Genomic DNA, 24,643 nt, shown 5'->3' on the forward strand with positions numbered 1-24,643 from the left:
TCTCTATGTGATTCTTGCTGGAATATTTTATTTCTATCATTTAAAAAGAGAAGCATTGTAAGCGCAGTTTTTTTTTTTAAATAAGATTCGTAAATATACATTTTATACGTTAAGTTTGTAATTTATACGGACTTATATGATAAGTTTCTAGAATTTCTAAAATTTGTTGTTTATTAAAGACCTCTATTTATTGAGGTGATCGAAATGCATTCCTCATCTCTCATCGTTTGATCAATCAATCCTTGGTCATGATCAAGAACTTCCTATGATGTCTGAAATTGAATAAAAGAATCCTGTGCGTTAAAGAACGAAATTGAATAGAAGCATCTCTGCTGATGATCTGCAGATCATAATTAGTTCAGAACATTTATAACAGTATAATACCTTCAATTGGTATCGCACCTTAGAAAAAGACGAGAAGTTTTAGAAGAATAGAGAGAAGAATGAGAAGAACAGAGAAAAATATTAATGCATTAAATAATCAATTGAAACAAGAACTCAATTAAAATTAACAAAAAGACAATGAAACTGTATTTGTAATTCAAGACATGTCAATCAATTTCTCTTAGGATAAGTAGTGTTGTACGTGTTTTAAAGAGGCATGGACTATTCTTATAAATGCATATCAAAGTGTTCATATGGTTAGGTTGTAATCATTAAGGAATATTTTTGAAAACTTTCAAATGGGTCAAAATGAATCACTTAATGAGTTTGTAACAAAAGTTCAAGGAATGATAAATTAGATAATCAACATGTGATTGAGAAAATTTAATAAGTTATCATTCCAAATTTGATAATGTTGTTTCCATAATTGAAATTTCAAAAGAACTTACATCTATGAAAATTGATAAGTTGAGTGGCATTCTTTCCACTACAGAAGAACGAATGAAAATTAGTGAAGAACCTATGTTATTCTTTCAATCGTTTTGGCACATTATTAGCCAAGACATTGTTAAGGGTGTTAAAGAATTTTTTTTATCTAAGCTGATCTTGAAAGAGATAAATGTCACATTTTCGGTCCTTATCCCCAAGACTCCGAGCGCTGACTCTATGGAGCTTTTCAGACCGATTAGTCCGTGCAATTCCTTTTATAAGATTATATCTCAGGTTCTCACCCTTAGATTTCTTTCTATTCTTCCTGACATTATTTCTCCTCATCGGACCAGCTTCATTCCTAAAAGGCATATTCTGGACTCCATCGTCTCCATCCACGAGGTTGTACACTCCCTGGAAGTCTCCAAAAACCAAGGTTTCCTATTGAAACTTGATTTATCGAAGTCTTATGATCGGGTGGACTGGTGTTTTCTTCTCAGAATCCTTAAAGATTTCGGATTCGGTAAGAAAGTGATTCAGCTGATTTCCCGACTGATCTCTACTCCCTCACTTTTAGGTATTGTCATTGGTTCTCCTACCCCCCTTTTCAAGTTGTCAAGAGGTTTGGGACAAGGGGATCCTATATCTCCTATTTTGTTTGTTATCAAAAAACTTGTTTATGAATGTCAACTAAAAGGTTCCAAACCGTCGTCGGTTGAGAGGGTATGCTCCCATCAAAAATTTGTTGATGACACGGTGTTGATGGGCGCATCAACTATCAAGGAAGCCAGGACCCTTAAATCGATTATAAATATCTATTGCCAAGCCTCGGGTCACCTGATTAACTGGATGAAAAGTTTTCTCTTCTTCCTCAACACTCCTAAATATAGGCAGGGAAGAATTGCTAGAATTTTGGAATGTCAGATCAGTTTGCTCCCCTCTATCTACTTGGGTCTCCCTCTATGCAAAAATCCTCCTGAGACGTTTTGGAGTACCCTGGTGGACAGATTCCACAAAACAATTGTTGGCTGGAAAGAAGCCCTTATGAGCCAAGCAGGGAAAATCCAATTATTAAAATCCTCCCTTCTAGAGCCTTCCTATGTATGCTTTAAGTCTATTTAGAATTCCGACCAAGTTTGCTGAAGGTATTGAAAAGATTCAAAAGTCCTTCCTCTGGTTAGGGGTAGAGGAGAGGAAAAGGATTTCTCTGATATCATGGGACAAAGTTCGTAGACCTAAAAGAATGGGTGGCCTTGGTTTGAGAAACATTAAAACTCTTAATAAAGCCCTTCTCGCTAAATAAATCTGAAGATTGTTTGGGAAAACCAGTGAATGGGATTCAATTTGGAAAGCCAAATAGATGCAACCTCAGATATCTCTTGCAGATTTTCTTAATTGCTATGAAGCCCCTTCTGGATTGGCAATTTGAAATAATGTGGTCCAATCTAAAATGGTTGCTGGAAAAGGTAAAAGATGGATTATTGGTAATGGTAGAAAAGTCAATTTCTGGGAGGATACTTGGTTGATGGAGACCCCCCTCTCCAACAAGGTTTATTTTTACACCTTTATCTTTGTGTGCAAGGCCAGATTTTGTACTAAGATGGCTTACTGCTGGAGGGATAACCATTGGGTGAATCTGAGTGCCATAGACCCATCCATTAACCCTGTTATGATTCTGCTTAATTCTATTTTTTTGGACCCTTTGCTTGAAGATAAAATCTTTTGGGCGGGTACTTCCTCTGGTAGTTATTCGATGGTTTCTAATGTCCTCTTATTGTTCCACTCTCTTGAGCCTCCCCCTTGTTGGTCTAGAGCTTGGATTCGTGGTCTCATTCCCAAGATCAATATATTTTTTTGGATCATTCTGCAAAACAAAATCCGCACCATTGATAGTCTCTGCAAAAGAGGCTTCCATCTACCCAATAGGTGCTACCTTTTCCATAATGAGGAAGAAAATGTTAACCATATAACTATCCACTGCCCCTTCTCTCAAGCTATTTGGTCACAAATTTTGCAGCTTTGGAACATGAATTGGGTCTTTCCTGCTTCTATCCAAGAGTGTTTCACTTGTTGGAGATGCCCTTCCTTGAACGACTCTATCAACCTTCTATGGGACCTCATCCTGCCTCATGTGGTTTGGGGAATCTGGAAATAAAGGAACAACAGATTATTCAGAGAGTCCTTCTCCTCCCCTGAAGTGATGTTTACTAAAATTAAGTGGGCCATTGTGGAAAATTTGAAAGCTAATGGTAAGCCTCTTCTTTTCAGGAGCAAGGATGAATCGAAGCTCTTCAAAAACTGGAATGTTTCCTCTTCTATAGATATATGTGACCAAAAAAATAAGAGAGAAAGTAGTAGGTGGTTTTTTCCTTCGACTGGTTCGATCAAAGCTAATTTTGATGGGGCGGCCAAGGGAAATCTGGGGCTGACTAGGTGTGGACAAGTGTTAAGAAATGAAACACGCTATTGTATTGTGGCAGTGGCACTCCCCATGGGATCCCAGACCAACCACTTAGACGAGGCCATGGCAGCTTATCAAGCCCTTGCCCTTCCCAAATCTTTGGGATTTAATAAAGTTTGGCTTGAGGGAGATTCTAATAACATTGTTAAATGCCTAAAGGGCCTATCCTCTCCATCAACGAACCTTCATTATAAGGTCATTTTTTTAACCTCTTCATTTTACCATTCATTCTTTTGATCATCCATGTCTTCAAAAAAATTACTAAATTAGGTAAGTTTTGGGAATTTAAAAATGTCACCATGAACCATAATTTACTTGATTGTATTTCTCATAAGAAACTTTTTAAAAAATATAGTATTTATTTTTTTATTTAATTATAATATTTATTTTCTATTTTCTATTAAACATATATTTTTTCTAAGCATGTAGAGCTCTAAATGAGCATGTGAAAAAATGGAAAAAAATTGTTAAAAACTAATCCTCTATCATACTGATGATCCTATATATATATATATATATATATATACATACAAATAGAAACCCTCTTCACAAAGAAGAAAAGATAGTTAGTCACAATAAAATAAGTTGGAAAGAAGTTGTTAGTAACACATTACCCAAAGCAATGGGTAAAAAAAATTCCACCCAAGATATAATATATATTATTTATATTATATATTTATATATAATTTATTATATAAAATAAATAATAAAAATTACATAGATTTCTTAATTATTGTTTTTATTGGTTTCTTAATTATTTATTTAATATTTTATATAATATAAAATAAAAATTATATATAAAAACAATGGATGCAAAGCATCATGTTCCTACCAATAGCAGGATAAAAGTAGATATGAAGATAAAGGGAAAGGGGGAGACAGAGAGATGATGTGAGAAATAGAGAGTTTTTATTTTAAATTTAAAAATATTTAAATACAAAAGATTAAGATTTTAAACATAATATTTAATAACAAGAGACGCAAGCATAGAGTTCTTGCCAATTGTTAGTAAGGATAAGCAATGAGTGAAAAGAGACTTGTAGTAAGGGTGTAGATAGAATTAAGGAGTTTTGTGGAATTTGTTAGAGGCAGAAAGGTTTTATAATTGAAGAAAAAGATTTCAAAACTAGCAGCAATAGCATTGAAAATTGTTGACTACCCTTTAAAACACAGAAGATTATTTGACAACAGAGAACCATTTTGCAAAGATTCAAATCTAATAGGCAAACATATGTGTCAATTAACACTCAACCATTAATGTCCATGACAAAGATGAAGCACTAGATTAAATACTTATGACTTAGATATATGAGATTAGCTCAATTCCACTCAAATAAATCATTTTTAAAATAAAGGCTCTGAATATTCCAAAATTGTAAAAATTCAATAAATCATTTTCAAAATAGCATGTGAATATTCCAAAATTGTAAAAAATCAGTTTCACCATTTGAAAAACAATAAAACATTAATCCCATCACTCTTTTCTACCAAAAATATATAGCTCAAAATCTCCACTCAATGCCCCATGGTACAATTTTTAACCCATACTTTTTTGTACCAAATTGGAACAGTTTTCTAAATAGATTTGTCATTTGAATGTACAATGTGAAAATTTGATATCATTAATTTGATGAGTAGTTCAATTATTTTGAATATGGAAAACTATTTGTTGAAATGATTAAAGTTTTATTTTGTAAATGTTTATATTTGATCATCACACATATATTTGACTATATTATGTTATATATTATATTTGATCATCCCAGCACAAACAATACGTGTACGTGTACACTCTTTAGCTTCTCCTTGAAGAAAGTAAGAAAGTACTAATGCGCTTATCATTGTGACCAAAGTATATAGTATATTAACTTTCAATAAATCAAGTTTATTTTTAATTACATTCTTTATTTTTTTTATGCAAATATATTTCAAATTATTTGATAATTAGTAATACTTGAAATTTTTCAAACTAAACAAATCGTTTACTATAAAAAAATACCATCCAAATGCTTCTCTGTTTTCTGCTCTATGCTAACCACATTATTGGGAGGAACTTGATGCTTGAACTTGATGTTTTGTGTCTCTTGTATAATAAATATAAATATTCAAATTTAAAAGAATCATTTTATTCTCTATTTTATTTTGTTGTTCACATGGACTTTCTTTCTTTAATACATTTTCTTTATTTTTTTGCTTTTTAATAATGCATTGATCTATTAGAATAAAATAAGAAGATAAATAAACTAGCATGTAATTTATTTAATTTTAAATTAATAAATTATTTCATAATAAATGATTTTTTCTATTTTTTACAAAAATCTAAAATAGAGAATAATAAGATGTTAAAAGCACAATTTAATGTACCTAAAATTTATATTAAAAAAATAAATTATATTTCAAATATTATCAATATATATTTGGAAGAAATTAAATCTATCTAAAAAACAAATAAAATGTCTATTAGATTTACCAAACATTTACTGAGGAGTTAACACATGTGAGTAGATTTAATGTACATACTGATATTTTATTTAATGATTTGTATAAAAATTTAAATTTTTTTTTTTAGAAAAATTGAATTTTAGATTTATAGAAATCAGTAAGATCAAAGAGAAGTGACATTTCAGTAAAAATAGAAAATAAATTTAGACTATAATATTTTAGTTAATTTTTTAACTCTTTATAATCTATGATTAAATTAATTAAAGAATGAAATTTAATTAAAAAAACTAAAAATAAAAAAATGATATTTAATAAATAATATAAATATGTAATATAAGAAAATAAAAAATATGTGTCATAGTTTATGATATATAAAACAAAATAAAAACGATTTCATGCATTCACAGAAAACAATAGTGGGCGGCAAAAACTACACTTGATTTCCTCCGTTTTGTTAAAATGGATGTTATCAGATGTACGAGATGCCTGTTTTATCGGTTGGATAGCCGCGCATTACTGCACTTCACGTTAGTTCTAGTCTCAGCTTTTTGTCCCTCAAACTTGTAACGGCTAAAATGAGCATTTCGCGGGTAACTTCAGATTAGTTATTATTAGCGCAGATTTAAAACCAATCACAACTTACTCGACTCCGCGGGAGAAAAATAATTATATAATCGGATTTTATCGCCCATTTTTCATCATTTCTTGTGCGGGTTTGAATTCAAGGGAGAAATTATAGATTTTGAAGCTTATATAATGAAGAGAGCAGCGGAGAAGGAAAGATCAGAGATTCGGGGACCAAAACGGTAAGTTAGTTTTTATACTAAGCTGGAAATTAATTGCTTCTTTCAAGCTTGGGCAGAACATGAGATTTCTGACTATTTCTTGTCGTTTGTGCTGCGTTAATTTCAGTTGTAGGTTCGCCGAAGGTTATGAAGAGATGCCTTTGCCAACAGAGATAGACGCACAATCATATCTGATTTCAGTAAAAGAGCATTTCAAAGATGATATGGGAAAATTCGCAGAGTTTATTCAAATCCTCGATGATTTTAGGTCAAAGACGTATGTAATCCTTGCAAATCTTTACTTAGGGCTTCCGAATTTCTAATTGATAATGTATTTTACGCTCTTTGAACCGGCATTTTTGGTTAATTTGCAGATGTGATGCGATCAAGGTTATTGCCAGATTGAAACAGCTCGTTAAGAGCCATGAACTTCTTTTAGGTTTCAATAAATTTCTCCCAAAAGGCTTCGAAATCTTGCTCCCTTCCGAAGATTTTCTACGAGACGGACACAAGGATCAACATCACAAATCAAGGGCTATGTTGGGTAGCAATGCTTTGCCAGCTTCAAACAATGAGAAAATCACATACAAACCCAAATCAGAGATGGACCTTTCTCATTTGGAACAGTGTACTCCTAGATACCGTTTGATACCACAGAATGTAAGGAAAATCTCTCTTATTTTAATGGAAGAATCAATGTCTGGTGGGATTCATAAGCAAAGTTTAAACATGCATTATTACAATCCATCTGCATGAACTGCCGCTATTTTTTGCATACAATTATAAATCTTCAGTTGCAGTCTAAGCCACTATTTTGCATTCGAAATTCTTATTGTAAATACAATTCCTTTGTGCACTTCTTCTGAAGCTATCTACTGACCTCCCTAGATCTTGTTTCTTTTTTAGTTTATTTCATAATGTAGAGATGTATGATTGTTTTTTCTATTTAAAATTTGGCTGAAGAATCAACATTAATTTCATTATGTTGCAGTTCCTGAAACCCGTTGCCAGCTGTTCAACTGATCTTGACGCAGAGGTATTGAATGATATTTGTGTATCAGTAGCATCTGGTACAGAGGATTACCGAAGAAAAAGGCAATTTAACACTTATGAGCAGGCTATTCTCAATTGTGAGGATGACAGGTACCACATATATTGAAGTTAATCTTCTAGTTACATATAGGAGTACTTTTTAAGGATTGTCAATTTGTAATTATTCGGTGGAAAATCATGAGTTTTCTGGAGTACTAATAAACTAACCAAGCATACTACATACAGAGAGCGAGAGCTTATCATTTGGTGTTAGGTGCTCCCTATCACTGAAGATAGTATACAGGTGTATTATTTTGTATTTAACATTGTCAAATTTTGAATTTCCAGATTTGAGTTGGACATGCTCATAAAAAATTTAGAAGCTGCAATTGAGCGTGTACATGAGTTACTGGAAAAGCAACATGCTCATTTCAGAATTGAAGACCACCTGACAGGTAGCTTCTTTTTAAGAGTTTCTGTAATTATAGTCACAAGTTGGATATTTAGTTTGGTTGGTTGTAAATGTGACGAGTAATTTGTCAACATTTGGCCATTGCAGCTATGAATTTAAGGTGCATTGAGCTCATTTATGGAAATTGCGGGCTTCGTATAATAGATCTGCTGCTTGAAAAGCCAGATCGCTGTTTACCAGTAATTGTAAAACGTCTTCAACAGAAGCACGACGAATGGGTCGATTGTCGGACCAGATTCAACAAAGGCTGGGCAGATGTTTATACAAAGTACTATCAGAGATCTCTTGACCACCATAGCTCCCGCTTTAACCAAAGAGATGCAAAATGTTTGAGCCACTTGGAAAATATTATGGAGGATTGTTGTATATAATATTAATTTCTGACTTGTGAAAACAAGATTGAGGTTTTACTCAATCGCTATGTGCTTCTTGTTGGAATATTTAATCTCTCATTTGGCATGAGAAGAAATGTAATAAAATATTAATTTCTGACTTGTGAAAATATAATTGTGTTTTTTCTCAACCTATATGCTTCTTGTTGGAATATTTAATTTCTCTCATTTGGCATGAGAAGAATTGTATGCACAGTAATATTTTATTTTATTTTTTATTCTTTATTTTAATATGAAGCTAAAAATAAAATTAGATTATATATATTAAATTTGTCATAACCTTCTAGAATTTTAAAATCTGTTGTCCCTTAAAGTCTTCTATATTTACTGAGGTAATTTTAAAATTTGTTGTTTGTTAAAGGCCTCTATTCATTGAAGGGATTGTAATGCATTCCTCATTTCTGATAATTTGATCAATCAATCCTTGATCATATGAGCAAAAACTTCTTATAGCGTCTGATATTGAATAAAAGAATCTGTATCTCTTTATTGCTGTAGCAATTTCTGTATTTTCTGCTTTCTTCACTTCTACAGGAATAGCAGTGAAACATTGCTAGCTGATGTCAGTAAACCGTTTTGACTACTTAGTATTTGGTGTAACTAGTTGCTTGATTAGTTGGATTCAGTGGGTGAATTCTATAGTATTTTTTCTATGTGTCGTCCAATATTTTTGCATCTAATTAGTATTAGAATTGTATTTATAATAATTTAATACCTTCAATTGATATCAGAGCATAGAAAAAGACGAGATTATTATGTTTACAGAGTTGTTTTATAAGAGAAGAATAATAAGATCGCAATCACTCTTTTTCTTTAAAGGATCGCTGTTTTGAAGGAAGGTAATTGTATTTGTCCAGTCAAAAGAAAAGTTGTTGTTCCAAATAAAAGGAGGAAAGGAGACGGCTCTGAAGGTAAGTTTTATTGTTGTTTGTTCTTCACATTTCTATGTGAGACAGCAAGAGGAAAGATAATTTTTTCTTATGTTGTGGGCTGTAAGCTTTTTTTCAAATCAAAACATAACGGCATTAAATCTAAAGATAAATATTTGTTGATTTTTTTTTAAAAATAAAAATTTTGGTTTATTTTTTTTATTTTTTTTTAAAGTGTCATATATTTAAACAGATGAAGATATTTTTTTGTTGATTGACAATAGCCGTTATGTTGTTTTTTTGTATTTATTTGAGATAACAAATATTGCATGACATCAAAACTATTGATTCCTATTTTAATGGGACACATTTTGTTTATTGGGTCGAACGAATTTTGCTTATTGCAATCCAAGAATGCAAAATTTGTTGAAATCTAAAGATTTAGGGCATATTATTAGTAATGGATATGAAGAACCTAAAAAATATTAATGCATTAACTCTAGAAAAATTCACAAAAAGACAATGAAGCTTTATTTCTAATTCAAGGTGCACTATGTCAATCAATTTTTCCTCAAATAAGTGATGTTGTACACATTCTAAAGAGGCATTGACTATTCTTGTAAATGCATATCAAAGTGTTCATATAGTTAAGTTACAAACACTGTGGAAAAATTTTGAAAATGTTCAAATGGGTCAAAATGAATCAAATAACGAATTTCCAACAAAAGTTGAAGGGATGATAAATCAGATAATCAACATGTGACACTACTACACAGAGTGAGGGTTTAAGACAAAAATTGAGTAAATTGTCTTGACTTGAGACAAATAAATCTTAAGGAGAGATGTTTGAAAGCCAATCTTGCCCCCCAAAAAAGAGGTAAGATGAGGTACAAAAATAGGCTATTATATTTCGATAGGTAAGCTACTAGTGTCACGTAATGAGGAGCATCATGCTAGAAACTAATGTTATTTAAATATATGATATATTGGATGAAGAAATGATCTACAATCAATGAAAATAAAATCATACATAAGATGATAAGCATCAGAATGTCTTGATCAACATAATAGTCTCTAAAAGAATAATAGGCCTCTATGTCATGTTCCACTTTCACACAAACTTTCATATACATAAAAGAAACCTTAGGAAAGGGAAAAACATAACTCATTAGGGCCTCATTTCTATAAGTGAGGGTATTGGAATGAATAGAAGCTAAAGCCTCACAAATGGGATTGTCAGTCTTAATAACCACTAGGAAAGCCTCATAAAGGGACTTGTCAATCATCACCATTTCCTTATGAGTGTTGAGAGCTGAAGAGGATGATATAATTGAAATAAGGTCATCAAGGGTTTCATTTAACATAGCACAGTCATCACTACTAAATATGGAATTCACATTGAGAGATGGTATTGTAGATGGTTCAGTGGGTTTTGAACTATTATATCCAAGTCTGAATGAGGTTTTACGTATCTTATTTTTTAAAGGAACTCTAATCCCTTGTCCACTTGTGCCACAGCCATTTCCATTATAACTACTTTTAGCTAAAATGTGAAAACTCATACCATAAAGGGATTCCATATCGGAAAGAGATGGCATGGTCTCATAGGTCTCAATGTCATAGTTAGATGAACTAGAAGAATATTTTGAAGAATACATTGAATTAGAAGAAGCCACAAAATTTTTACTAAGTTGTTTAGGCAAAGTTGATCGTTTATTAGGTTCCACCATATCATCACTATTTTTAGTCTTAGGCCCTATTGGGGTGATTTTATATTCTACTATAAAGGTAGGTGTAAAATCTAAGCACCCCCAATCATCATCTAAGAGTACCTCTTCGGATGAAGAAGTGTATTTAGGAGGAGATGACGTTTAAACTTGAGTAGTAGAAGAATTAGAAAAAGCTGAAGAAGATCTAGAATCAGATGAATTTTGCAAACAAACTTGTAATTTAGTATCAGTGTGCAAAGTATACATCTTGTTGTTATAAATAAATTTGACTTGACGATGAAGAGTGGAAGGGACAGATTGCATACGATGAATCTAAGGTCTCCCTAGAACAAGGTTGTAAGTAAGCTTCTCAAGCATAATTTGAATAGGTGTAGCTAAAATAGCAAGTCCTATCTTAATGGGAAAGGTTACTGTACCTAAGGATGACCTATCAGCATTGTCAAAGCCATGAATAGAAAGAGATTCAAGTTGAATAAGAGAAGTGTCCACAATAATATTATCCAACAGATCAATGCTACAAACATTAAGGCCAAATACATTGTCCACTAAGGTTCGTCTTATAGAATTACCATTAATAGGGACAACTATCATACAAGGATCATAATGATTTTGAATATCCTTAGAAGGTAACCCATCTTGAGAGAACACAATTTGAGCTTTAGGTAACTCATCTTGAAATTGTAATTGAAAAGATGTAAATTGAATGACAAACCTAGGGTAAGAAGGTAAATGCATGAAATAACAAGGTGGACTAATTATGCTAACTGATAATGAAACAAAATCTTTGTGCAATAGGTAAAAAAATGGGAGGATAATCTGATTGTGTGCCTATAATTGAAATTTGTAACCAAACTGATAGGACCAGGGTGCTCAAACCAGAGCGCCTAGTGCCATTGTTTAAAAATATAGATTTTGAGATAATCCAAGAGACACCTATCAAATTTGAACCTATTCTAGGAGGACCGGAGAACCTTGGTCCAGACACTTTCTATTGAAATTTGGTTGGATGCTCTATTTTTGGGTCATGATGTTGTTCTCATCTTCTTGGCTCCATTGGGTACCTGTAGTTGTACACAAGAGGAAAGAAAGGGTTGTGGATAGGGGTTTGCCTTAGGTCAAACATCGGGTTTGGAATTAAACCTAATTGAAATAAAAATTAAATTGTAACTAAATTGGAAAATATTACATTTTGAGGGAACAAATGAAATAATTGAAAGTAGATGATTGTACCTCCAATAGATGATGCAATGCTCTTAGGATAATTCCTTCATGTGTTGATTAAATAACATGAAAAATCACATAAAATTTATCATGAAATTATAATTGAAACATAATATGAAGATGCCTTGATGTATTTTTGCTCCTCCTTGACTCAGATTTGCTCTTGAGGAAGAATAATTGCTCTTGAGTTGATGATAACATTAGCATAAGGTGTAATTGTTGAAAATGAATTGAGAAGGATGCCTTATATAAGGATTTCATAATTAAAATCACCATTATGCTGACTTAGAATTGATATATTTTTGCACAGAGCTAGATTTGAATAGGGTATGACCACCTTAATATTCTCTTGAAATTCAGGGAAAATGTTCAGGACCAAGTAGTATACTACCTGCTCCTATCAGCTTTTTTCCAATGTTCTAGGGATGTGAGATAGCATGATTCTAATCCTAAATCGATCTTGGTGTCTCAAAAAAAAATGTGTAGATATGCTAAAATCTGCCTTGAAGATTGAAAATAGGGCAAGATTAGGATTAAATTGGGATTAAAAGAATAAAGGGCATGCCTATAATTAAGGGCTCAAATAAGAGTGTGATGATGTAATAAATTCAAAGAATAAGACCCTTAATATTAATTTAAGTCAATAAAGGTCCTATAATGCATAGAGGAAAGGGAAGTACTAAAATAGGTGCTAGGAAAGTGTGAAATTGAACATACTAATAAAGGTGTACAATTTGCGACCCCACATTTGGCCCCTACTTTATCAGAGTATGATCTCATGAGCATGCTCCTTAATAAGTAACTTTCAAGCATAAACAAAAGTAAACATCATTAGAACTAAAAGTTTCAAGTCAACTAGTTGAAGAGGCCTCGATAATCAAAATGCCTCAACCTCTAATATCATTATCCGCATGTTATTGCAAGAGAACAAGTGGACTTGTAGAAAGAACAAAAATGTACACCAATTTAAAGAACAATGAACCATGATCCAACACTGGCAAAATGTGTCATGCTATGGGTTCATGGGAGAGAAAGAAGGAACATGGATTCCACAGGCCAGCAAGTTGTGTTATGTTAGGTGATCCATGGTGGGGAGGAGAGGCAGAATAGTCTAGCTATGTTTTGCTAATTCCACTCACCTTACTACATATGTCACTATCCGGTTTTAGAAGTTAAGCATCCCGTATAAGACATTGTTTTGTTTGGTTTTGAGCATGCAACAACCTGTATAGGACATGAAATAAAAATAGTATAAAACTTTTTTTTCTCTGGTTTAGAGCATGTCTACCCTATATAAGACATATTAAAAGGTTGTGTCTAGTTTCAGGCATGAAGCATCTCGTATAAGACTTCGTTTTGTCTTGTTTCAAGAATGAACGCCTCACATAAGACATGCCAAATATAGAGCAAAAGTATAATATAAAAGGGGTGATATGTATGGCCCCACTTAATATGTCAACATAGTCATATGTTGATGTCTTAAGGAATCTAGAAACAAGGTTACACGCCTTCAACATAAAGGAGACCTCCTTTCGCCAACAATGTAGTGATTTCTTTAGTGGCTAATATTCGCCAATTGGCTATTTTTTAAAATTTGGAAATCAAAATTTGGCTAATAGTTCAAGTTTTAAGGTAACCTAAATCACCACATTTTTTACAAAATTTTATTTCAGTCTTATTTAAATCGCCAGATAATTTATTTTATTAAATTTTTTAACTCAAAGATTCGCCCAAATATTCGATACATGGTTGGATCAGATTCGCCAAAATTTTATTAGTTATTGTAAAAGATTAAATTAATTTGTCAATAATACATCATAATTATTAGTTACTTTAGGGTTCTACCAGCAATATTTAGTTGCCACCACTGATTCAAAATATAATCTAATGACCATCATTGCATTCCATGAGGTAAACTATACCTACAAGTTGTAATGCTCATGAGAGTTGAGTTTCTTTTCAATTGTTGGCCTCAATGGAAATCAATGGTATAAAAACAATTTTGGGACCCATGAGTATTACAAATTTTAAGTACATTTTATCTGACGAAATACAAAGATGGCTATTAGATTAATCTAAATTAATGCTAGTAACTAAATAAACTAGTGTTTGCTCTCCACCTTAAGTATCAAGCACATAAGGGGAATGCACATGGATTCAAGCACACTACCTAGAGCTCACTGTTCAAATTACAATAAGGGTTGCAACCCTAGAAGGCTCACTACCTTACAAAATGATTACAAATATAATTGGAATGTCTAAACAGATAAACAACACCTACAAATGCCAAAATACAGCTTCAGTTAAGCATAAAGTACACAATATTACATTTCTATGCTATACTGCATTGTTTTGTTGTAATCTGAAGCACAAATCCTTTACTTGTGCACATGAAACTATGCACAATCTCTTACAAATACTTAACACACAATCATCGATATCCAAAATGATAATAGCAATCGCTCTTATATATCGACAACATCAAATTAGGCCATCTACATGTTGGCCCAAAAATGCATAACACACAAATGAAACGTGTTCTCCAAGTCGGCTCAATCCGAACTCCAATGCATATGCGGACGAAAAAGAATTGTCCACATGTTATCCATATGTCAGAAAATAATCCTCAAACACAATTACAACCACCAAGATTAATCCGCATAATGAATATCCACATGTTACTGTTGATGAACATTGTTCTAACCAAAAACATGTAAATCGAATCTTTTATCTTACTCAAGAATCTTCACCAGAGGCCACAAACTTGGAATAAGGTAGATTACACATCCATAATGCTTCTCTGAGATCCACAACACAAAACATTCAACCAAAATGAACCGCTAATCAAAATACTACACACTCTATTGGATGTCTCGTTCTATCTCACCGGACCTCACCAAAGCTCAATCACACTTCCGATATGAACAAATCATGAACTGTGAATGGAATATTTGACATCATTTGTGTTACCCTCCTCATTCTCCTGAGGCATTTATGTTCTCATGTTATTTAAAAATAAGGAGTGTATATTTAGTCCGGGTTTGTGTGATTTTTGGTTTTTGTCTTATTAAATTTTATCTTGAACTGAGCCTCTCAATTGAACCTCATCTAAGTTCAAGGTTCAAGTTCAAGTGGAGCATGTTGTATCGCGGATTTGTTTTTAAAAAGAAAATTTAATGGTCTTAGTGTCAATTGTTATTGAACTTGAATTATTGAACATTTTCAAACGTTCAAGTTCAAAGCTGAGAAAGTCAAGTCTTGCCTGAGTCCCGTCCTTGTAACGCATAAGCTGCGGCATTTTGTTCTCTTTGTCTTAGTTTGTCCTTGTTATGTTCTTTTGAACTTGAACATTTGAACTACTTCTCAGAGGGTTCAAAGTTCAAAGTTCAAGGATTGAATAGCATTGGACATAAAAGTAGCGGACATAAAAATCACGAAGCATCACCATGGAGGGAGTATTCTAGATTTAAAAGGGTGAACTTCGAGGGAATGAGTCGAAAAGAAGATCCTACTTGAGAATAATTATTTCAGGGAAGGATGTGGAGGGAAAAGACTTGCAATTAATGAATTGTCAGAATTAAGTCTTTTCAGAATAATTTGGCATGGATAAGCATGCAGTTACAATCATATCAAATCCTGTGACCGATTTTTAAGCCTGTTCTCAAGTTTTGTTTTATTTAAAAAATAAAAAATAAATACTTGCCTTCTTCATTTGCCTAATTTGGTAAGTAAGGTATTTGCACAGGCGATATTTTTTGTTCTTGTCTCTTTGGATTTCGAGCTTTGCATAAAAGGTGAGTTCAAAATCTTCTTCTCATCTCTATGATTTCTTAAATTGGAAGCTTTTCTTGGTAGTTCAGTTGGTTTAGTTCGTCTCCCTTGCTGTATTTTTTTTTGTTGGCAAATTCAAAATCAGACCTAAATTGCCCAAGATAGACCAAAAGTCTTGGTTAGTTTGTACCTTGTCAGAGCTAGGGGACACTTTTATGTCGTCAGTAGACCTAGACGAATTCCATGAAAGGGCACGAAATCCCACTGGTCCTCCTTTAATGCAGAGGATTCTGGATAGTTGGTTAGTGGAAGCAGCAACTTTCCCTCCTGCGGTGTGATGTCCTGAGCTGGTTCTAGAATGCATGAATAGATATGACCCTATTGAGAGATGTGTAAGAAGCACAGATGGTGAGGTTCTGCTTAGGGTTAGTCAGGAGGTTGTTGTTGCCATTATGAAAAGACCTGAGAAGGAGCAATATGAGGATTGGACGGTGTGCAAGTCAAAGGGGATTTTCTCATAAAAGAAATCATTCTATAGGAATGTCATTGCAAGGAACTGGTTGTTAAAGTTTCAAAGAGGAGGTTCTTGACTGCCAAGTCCATTGACACAGGAACATCTAATCCAAGAAGTCAAGGCATAGTCATTTTGTTACATAGAGTAAGGGGGAACCAAATGGCCTTTTATTGGGAAGATTGGATGTACTTCTTCATACAAGTCATTTTTGGTGAGAAAAGATATATTGATTGGGAAAAATTAATTGCAGACAGGTTGCATGAAGGTTTGAGCTGCTTCGGTAAAAAAAACTTCTATATGTCATCATATCTTCTATATTGCTTGGCACATGTGTTAGACTGTGGCCTGGTTTGTACCATTAAGCGTAGGTGGACAATATGAGAATATTTGAATATCACCCGCATCTTCAACAACAAAGGTCCTGTGAAAATTATCATAAAGTGCATGGCATATTCCTAGGCAGGATGGTGTATGAATTGAAGGGAAACATTCATAAAAGATTGTCTAATGAATCTATGCAACTAATTGGTACTAATGGCAGCTTCTTCATACAGTTTCCCAAGTTTATCTACCTAAGGGTAGGGGGTTTTGAAGGAGAACCGTACAAGCTTCCTAGATATGCATTTGACAAACAGATTTTAATGGAAATATGCTGGCAGTTGGCCTATATTGATACAAAGTACAGAGCCAGACATCAACAAGTGTCTCATTTCTAATTGAATTAACTTATTTTATTTGTAGTAGTGTCTCTAATGAATTGAATTTGGAACTAGAATTTAAAAAATTGAATTTTCAATTATATGGTCCGTGAGCAAATTTTGATGCCAAAGGGTTTGTCGCCACCCATCTAAAATTAAGAAAAGATTTTATCCATGTGCCAAATATAGAGGATTTTTGGGCTGATTGATGTGATGAGTTTTAAGTTAGCAAGAGGACACACTAAAGGTTCACCCTACCGCAAGTCATGGCCTTTGAGTTGACAATGAATATTTCTAATGTCAAGGATGATGAGAGTGAACTGATGGATCCTTAGTTTGTGGATGATAGGAAGAAGGGAGTCATTCCAGAAGTGGACTAGGAAAAAGATGAAGAGGACCAGATTCAAACAAGGACATTCCCAGTTATCAAAATAATTGAAAGATGGCTAAGAGAGTGAAGAATCGGAAAGGTCTCTAAGAAAGATTCAACCTCATCCTCTGAAGTCCCATTGGCTAATTCCCATGTTACATCTTGTGTTGCAGGATCATCCAGAACAAAGACTAGAGTTAGTCAGAGTGCTAGGCCGATGGAAATAAAAAATGAACTAGCTCCTACTAGGATCATCAAGGCCATAACCAAAAGCGGAGCTAAGAAATCTCTTGTGTATTCAATGCTAGTTGATTTAGAAGCCTCTCCTAATATGGAAGATCCTTCAGCTCATCCAGACTTGGAGGTGCTAAATGTTGATGCTACAAATGACACTCAGCAAGTGGATAGTTTGGCAAACACTACTACCACATTGGTAGTAAGGAATGAAAAGGAAATTGTAGCTAGCTCTGATGAAACTTCTGTGCGCATTGAACCTCTAATGGTTAGAAAATACCCTAAATAGAAAGAAAAGGAATGTAGTTCCAGTTTTGGTCCCTTTGGAAGATATGGTGAACAAGTGCTTGGGGAAGACTCCCAAAGTGAAGAAACTGGAGACCATTTCAAGAATTGATTTTGATGCTGACAGTGGGAATTAGACTGTAGAGATAGCTTGCCCATTGACAGCTGAGAAAATAGAGGACCCTACAGTCATGTATTTTACTGTTGAAAAGGTGAATTTTGGTACTACTTCTCGGGCCACGGATGTTCTTCATCTTGAAGCTTCGATGAAAAAGATCATAACTAGGACTTGGAAAGATGAAAAGGATAAAAGGGAACTAAAATAAAACTTAAGAAAAATGGCGGAATATATTGACGCAATCCATGGACTAGATCCGGAACCACTATCTGCACAATGAGCATTCTTTGATCCCAAGTCCCCTAGCAATCAGAAGTTGCTCGTAGAAGTACAAAGGATTAAAATGGTACATGGTGTGGTCCTTGAATGGTTAGATATGATCATGAAATAGGGAAAAGAATACATTAGGTATTTGAGAAAGGTGTATGATGATGTTGCTTAAGTTATCCGAGAGTTGGGAAAGGAAAACACAACTTGGAAGAACAAAGAAGCCAAGTGGGCCCGAATAGTACCTCACATGGAAGAAGTTCAAAGAGATGGCGTAATGAAGTTCCTTGCAGAAAAGCCTTTATAGGGATTTAATAAAAATATTCTGTACATTTGCAAAAATAACATTGAATGGATAAATTCGGTAATAAAACTGGGCTATGAGGAATTTGTTAAACTTGAGCAAGAATCGTCTGAATTGGTACAAAACATGCTTAATGATCTAAAATGCATTGGAGTGAAATATATGAAAGAGGATGGAAAAACCGTTGACACTGGTGAAGCCATAAGAAAATATTCTGAAGTGCAAATTGATATGGTTAGGAGTGAAATGGTGGTCACCAAGAAAGATTTCTCCGCCATTGCTAAAACCGAATCCTTACTGTTTTTATGCATAGATCATTTGAACAACCATGTGGATAAAGTAAAACAGGTGCATAGTGATAAGGAGGTTTGGCAACAACGAATTTTACACGTAGTCATTCCGACTGAACCTGTCATCCAGTAATTAATGGAGGCATTCATGGAGTGGAAGATGGATCAAACTAGTCGCATGTTGCCATGAATTGGATAACCGTTCCCGTGTTTTTTTTACTTTCTGTTGTTTTTAGTCAGAAAATGGTTTTATAAGTTAGTTGTAAAAAAAACTATTTTACTTACCCTCAGGCAGAGCGATGTAACTCTGTGGTTACTGAGTGGTTAGGGTGGAAAGTTTAGCTATCCATAGCATGTTCATCTTCATCAAATGGGAGTCTTTTGCATCTGCACCTTGTCTGTATTACAGGTGGACATACATATAGGTAAACGCTCTTGATGATACTATGTCATCAACCTTCACCAGACTCCATCTCCAATCTCGTCATTCTCCTCTGACTCCCTCTGCTCAACCTTGCCTTCTCCCAGATCACCTTGGAACATATCTCAACCATTTTTTCAAAGAGACAAACCCATCCTTCTTCATCTGTATTGGCAACACAATATGCCTTCTCTGTCGGTCCAATGCATATCCCTGACCTTATGCACTTGAGGCATTCCTTTGATTTACCGGTAGTTCTAGTGTGAGCCTTTCAACACTTTCCTTTACCTCTTCTTCCTTATCTCTCAGAACTATGATGCACACTATGCATAATAGCTGATAATCTCCACTTGCCGATGGAGTGACACCTTGTCATCTGCATCATGTAATGCACTCATGTGACTTCCCTATTTGTGCAGCACATCTTCAAACAGGCACATGTGATCCGGTGTGGGCACATTCATTGTCAGTCATCTCTTCACATGGTGACTGCATCTTCATCCGGTGGGAGTCATGTTGTTCTACAACCACACAGCATACTAGTGACCAGCTCATTCTTCTCTTCTGGTGTTCATGTGATTTAGGTAACATTCTGCCTCTTCATCACAAACAACAGGTCAAGAACCTTGCCCATCCTGCTTGTACACTGGTCATGAGTTTTCCAGTTGGCAACTACACACTGTCAACACAACACTTATCAATTGACATCCATTCCTTATCAGTGATACACTGTACTGATAACCTTACCATTTCTTCCACACAAGTCAGGCACTAACTTGTGTACCGGTGACTCCAGTGATCATTCCTCTGAATGAAATTCTCTTCTTTACCTTAATGGTGCTCTGCAACACAAGGTGGTATCAAAGATATCTCATTTTGTACTCCTTCATGGCAGTGTTGCACATACATCTCTCATACCGGTTGACATCAATGACAACACAATGTCAACATTTCAGACTTCAAGGAGTAAGCCTGGGACAAGGTGGGCAGGATGTAGTGCCCCTCCTTGATTCATCTTTCCTTTTTGTGCATCGATAGACGACATGGTTATAACTTAGACTATTCTACAATGCTTTTGATAGATTTTATAGATTGATCTATGATTTGGATTCCCTATGGTTGATGACAGACGTGTCATATTTGCAGTTGACATTATGGTTTCATATGGAAGATGACATCCATGGATTATTATTATGATGGTCTATTATTTGCCGGTTTATATGCTTATGCAATATTCACATTTTATTTTGGTGATATGATGGTTGCATGCTATGTGCTAGCCTCACTTTATGATTACACTGGATGAGTTGATGCTATAATTCTCGTGACTATCTTATTTGTGTATTTGTGATAGAGACGATGTCATATCACTCATTGCGAGCACGATATGATCTTGTGATTCTCTTCACTTTCCTGATCATTTATGATATATGTTATTTCATATGTTGTCATCATCAACTCCACCTAGCTTGACAGGTCTAAGTGTGTCCATCACAATGGCAAGTTGATAGGAGGTAACATGAAATCGCATTCTACACTCTAGGTTTAGGTTGGTATCCTGTCAGTCGTGGTATTGTCGTTAGAGTTGTCTCGTGGTATTTTATGTTACCCTATGTTGGGTTGTCTTGAGGAGTTGTGATTATTGGTTAATTAAATTATTAAAAAATTAATTAGTTTATAATAATTAATTAAATCAATGATTGGCATTAATATTTAATATTAATGTGTGATAGCTATTATTAGGGATATTTTATTATCTATGCTTATTTTATGGATTTATATTTAATTGGTGATTTATATTGTTATTGTTATTTTGTTTAATGATTTATTATTTAATCCCTTTTGGATTTATTATTTATTTATATAGTTGTGGCTTTAATATTTGATTGGCCATTTATATCTTATTGTGCCTTGGTTTATTTACTTAATTGGTTGTTTATATTATTTTAATTCCTTTTACCCCTTTGGGTTATTTAATTAATTATTTATTCTACCTACCCTATTTTACTATTCCAGGTTGTGAGCTCGGTAAGTATAAATAATATTATTTTAATATATTTTGCCTCAAATTGAGGTAGGGGTTGGTATGAAATATATTTTATAGATTGCTTTCATTGGCCGACATATTTTCATGGTTTTTGTTTAATCCTCTACATATTGAGTTTCTGAGATTGTCGTGGGATTAGCCTGTGGTAGATTTTCTAGAAAACTATTGGTGATAAAATATTTCTATGAATTTGGATTGTGGAGTCTTGGCTTGGCTTGGATTTTGAATTGTTGCACTTCATCGAATTCATTTTCCATCACTTATATACTTCCAGGTTGGAGATATTACTCCCGTGTTATCTACATGTCAATTTTGAGACAAGCTTGTTTGCACTGTGTCTATGTAAAGATTGTTTGCAGGGGTTGGGAAAATTGATTATGTTGTAAGATTATTTACATGGTAAAGAAGAAATAAGTATATTGGGAATTATTGTTTATAATGGCTATACTTCTGGTGTTGTCGTCAATGGTTTTTGTATTTTTCACGGTGTGATATCATGCTTGGATTCTATATCCCTTGTGCGTATTTGTTGAGTTGTAAGAGTTGTCTTGTGTCTCTTCTAAGTCGAATTTATGTCATAATTAATAATTTAGTGTATCCTCAGCTGAGTCGTATCCTCTGATTTCCATATTTCTGAGTCTTGCTTTGCGTATACGCTTAACTATTGTACGAATACGTTGAAACTATATATTTGCTATTCTGGTAGGTGAATGCATTGTTTTAGTAAATATACGCGTTGCCAAAGTTTGCAAAGGCGTCATTATTTATGGTATATGTGCTATCATTATATTTTAATTCACCAGTCTAGGGGTCAAAGGCGCTCTTTGAAGCCTGAGTGTGTTGTTTCAGTTACCTAATGTGTTGATGTGGTTCACACAAGCATTGTTTCATTAGTCATATGCGCTAAAGTACCTTATGAAGGCATTGTTTTGGTTTCCATATGCACTACTTTGTTGAGAAAATGTATGAAACTGCTTTGCCTGGCTTTCTGAATCCTTTTTTATTTCTATATTTTGATTTTCAGTATCCAAAGACTATCATTTTGGGTTTCCTGAGTTGTCCCAAGACTAGCTATTTGATCTAAATTGTGTATTTGTATTGTTGTATGGTTACAAGAAAGATGTTGTGCCTTGCATTTATTTTCTCTTGGGCTCATATTGAGTTTACTTTTGATATTATGATAATTGCATGATGTGTGCTCCATGTTGCTTGTGAGGTTGTGATTAAATGGCATATGGCATTCGTGTCTTTTGATTATAGCATATTGGTTGTTAAACCTCGGCTATCCAGTTATGCTGCATTGAGAGCCCTTGTTATGTGATATGTTACCCTAAGGTCTAGGTGCATGCTAGGGGGAGTGGGCTTCCAAGTGAGTGACTGGGGTCATGAGGATTAGACTACTAGGATTATTTATGTTTAGTACTACGGTCTAGACCACTAGGATAGCTCATTGAGAGTTTACCTTGTAATCAAACGATAACATAAGTAAACTAACCCTAGGTGGGATGGGTAGAGGTAAATCACCATAATAAGATAAGAGTTGACTTGTGGCCTCAAATCATATCCCTAGTGTAATTATATTAATCTGGGAATGGTTGGGAAGACCTTGGTTATTACAGGTAAGTCGAACTCCCTTGATATCCTCAAAGGTAGGGATGGCTTGGCATGTGTATCATGGATGTCGAGACATTTTCCCATTGGTTGCTTTATGGTGATAGTGTGTGATGGCACTCCTTCCCTACATGTAGGTCCTAGCACCTTAAGCCTTATTTATTGGAGAAGCCTCTGGAGATCTCATGCTTTTGATTTAGCCATATGGTGTGTTGGTGTGTTGGTGTATTGTTCTTGTGGATTTCACTTGAGGGAGTTTGGTTTCATCCTTTGGTTGTTAGGTTTCAGCCTAGATCTAGTGTGTGTGTGGGATCTTGTGTCATCTCCTAGCATGAGGGGTGGTTCCTTATGGTTCCACAAGTTCAGGTGGTTTGATGCCTTCTTCCATTAGGATGCTCTTCATTGGTTTCTCTTGTGCGTGGAAGTAGATTCCTTATCTCTTCAACTATTGGATGGATTCTCATAGTGGATTGATGTATTATGATACGTATGGCATTCATGATATAGTTGTATATGTAGATTGAGTATCATAAATTTGATATAATGGATATTTGATCCTTATGTAATATGTTATATTCATTGTTATATCTATGTTGTATCTTGGATATTGTTTAATTATGGAATATGGATCTAGATTCATGGTTGAATGAATTGCCATTTGATTAGGCTTAGTTGGGATAAAGTTAATTCTCTTCAATGTTCTAATCCTTATGAAATTAGTATTTGTTGGAGGTGTATATTTATTTAAGTAATGGTATCGAGATACCCTAGGGAATGTTATTGATGTATTGTATTTAATCTTGCTTGCATAATGTGATCTTATGTTCATGCTTAAGATGAATATGTGCATATTTAGTAGATAGATGTTTAATTCATATGTGCTCTTAGTTGATTATGTTGCATTAATAGATGAAGTTAAAAAATATTATTATCTCTATTTGCATGTTACTTAGCTATGTTTTTCTAGGGTATTTTGGTAGGCATTACATGCTTTTACATTTTCTATCTCGGGAGACCCAACTTCTAGAGGTCATAACTTTTGACCTAGGTATCCAATTGACAAACCATTTGAATCTCCAAAAAGCTTGCAATGTGCTCTATCAAGAAAAAAAATGCTATTTTATTTATATACACTTTAGGACCACTTTGGAGCCTCTAAGACCTTCAAAATTGACTTCAAAAATTTAGTTGCCAATTAAAAAAAAACTTTAATATCTTTGAATATAGGCATGATCTTGCAACAAAAATTTATCAGCATGATTATCTAGACAATCCAAAGCTTCAAGGAAAATTTTGCATTAATTCATGCTCAAATGAAAAATCACTATAAATAGTAGCCTTATGTAAATGCAAGGTTGAGACACCATTTTCCTAACAAATTCTACCTACCAACTCGTAAGATAGTTACTTGGATAATCTCAACACCCAAAATGAGGAGGAAAAAGAACATTAAAATTTAGATCTTGAGAGAATATGCAACTCCTGTGAAAAAGGAT

The 24,643-nt window shown here is 34.0% G+C and overlaps 1 protein-coding gene across 1 annotated transcript; it reads left to right on the forward strand.

Moving 5' to 3' along the window:
* The first annotated feature begins 6,164 nt into the window (after positions 1 to 6,164).
* LOC131870085 (paired amphipathic helix protein Sin3-like 4) lies at positions 6,165 to 8,463 on the forward strand. The gene is made up of 6 exons (XM_059215790.1): positions 6,165 to 6,522; positions 6,629 to 6,778; positions 6,876 to 7,161; positions 7,493 to 7,644; positions 7,882 to 7,988; positions 8,093 to 8,463. The coding sequence occupies exons 1-6, from the start codon at positions 6,473 to 6,475 to the stop codon at positions 8,374 to 8,376; spliced, it is 1,029 nt and encodes a 342-aa protein (XP_059071773.1). The 5' UTR covers positions 6,165 to 6,472; the 3' UTR covers positions 8,377 to 8,463.
* The last annotated feature ends 16,180 nt before the right edge of the window (positions 8,464 to 24,643 follow it).

This window comes from Cryptomeria japonica, unplaced genomic scaffold, assembly GCF_030272615.1.
Source record: "Cryptomeria japonica unplaced genomic scaffold, Sugi_1.0 HiC_scaffold_282, whole genome shotgun sequence".
In the NCBI taxonomy this organism is placed as follows: Eukaryota; Viridiplantae; Streptophyta; class Pinopsida; order Cupressales; family Cupressaceae; genus Cryptomeria; species Cryptomeria japonica.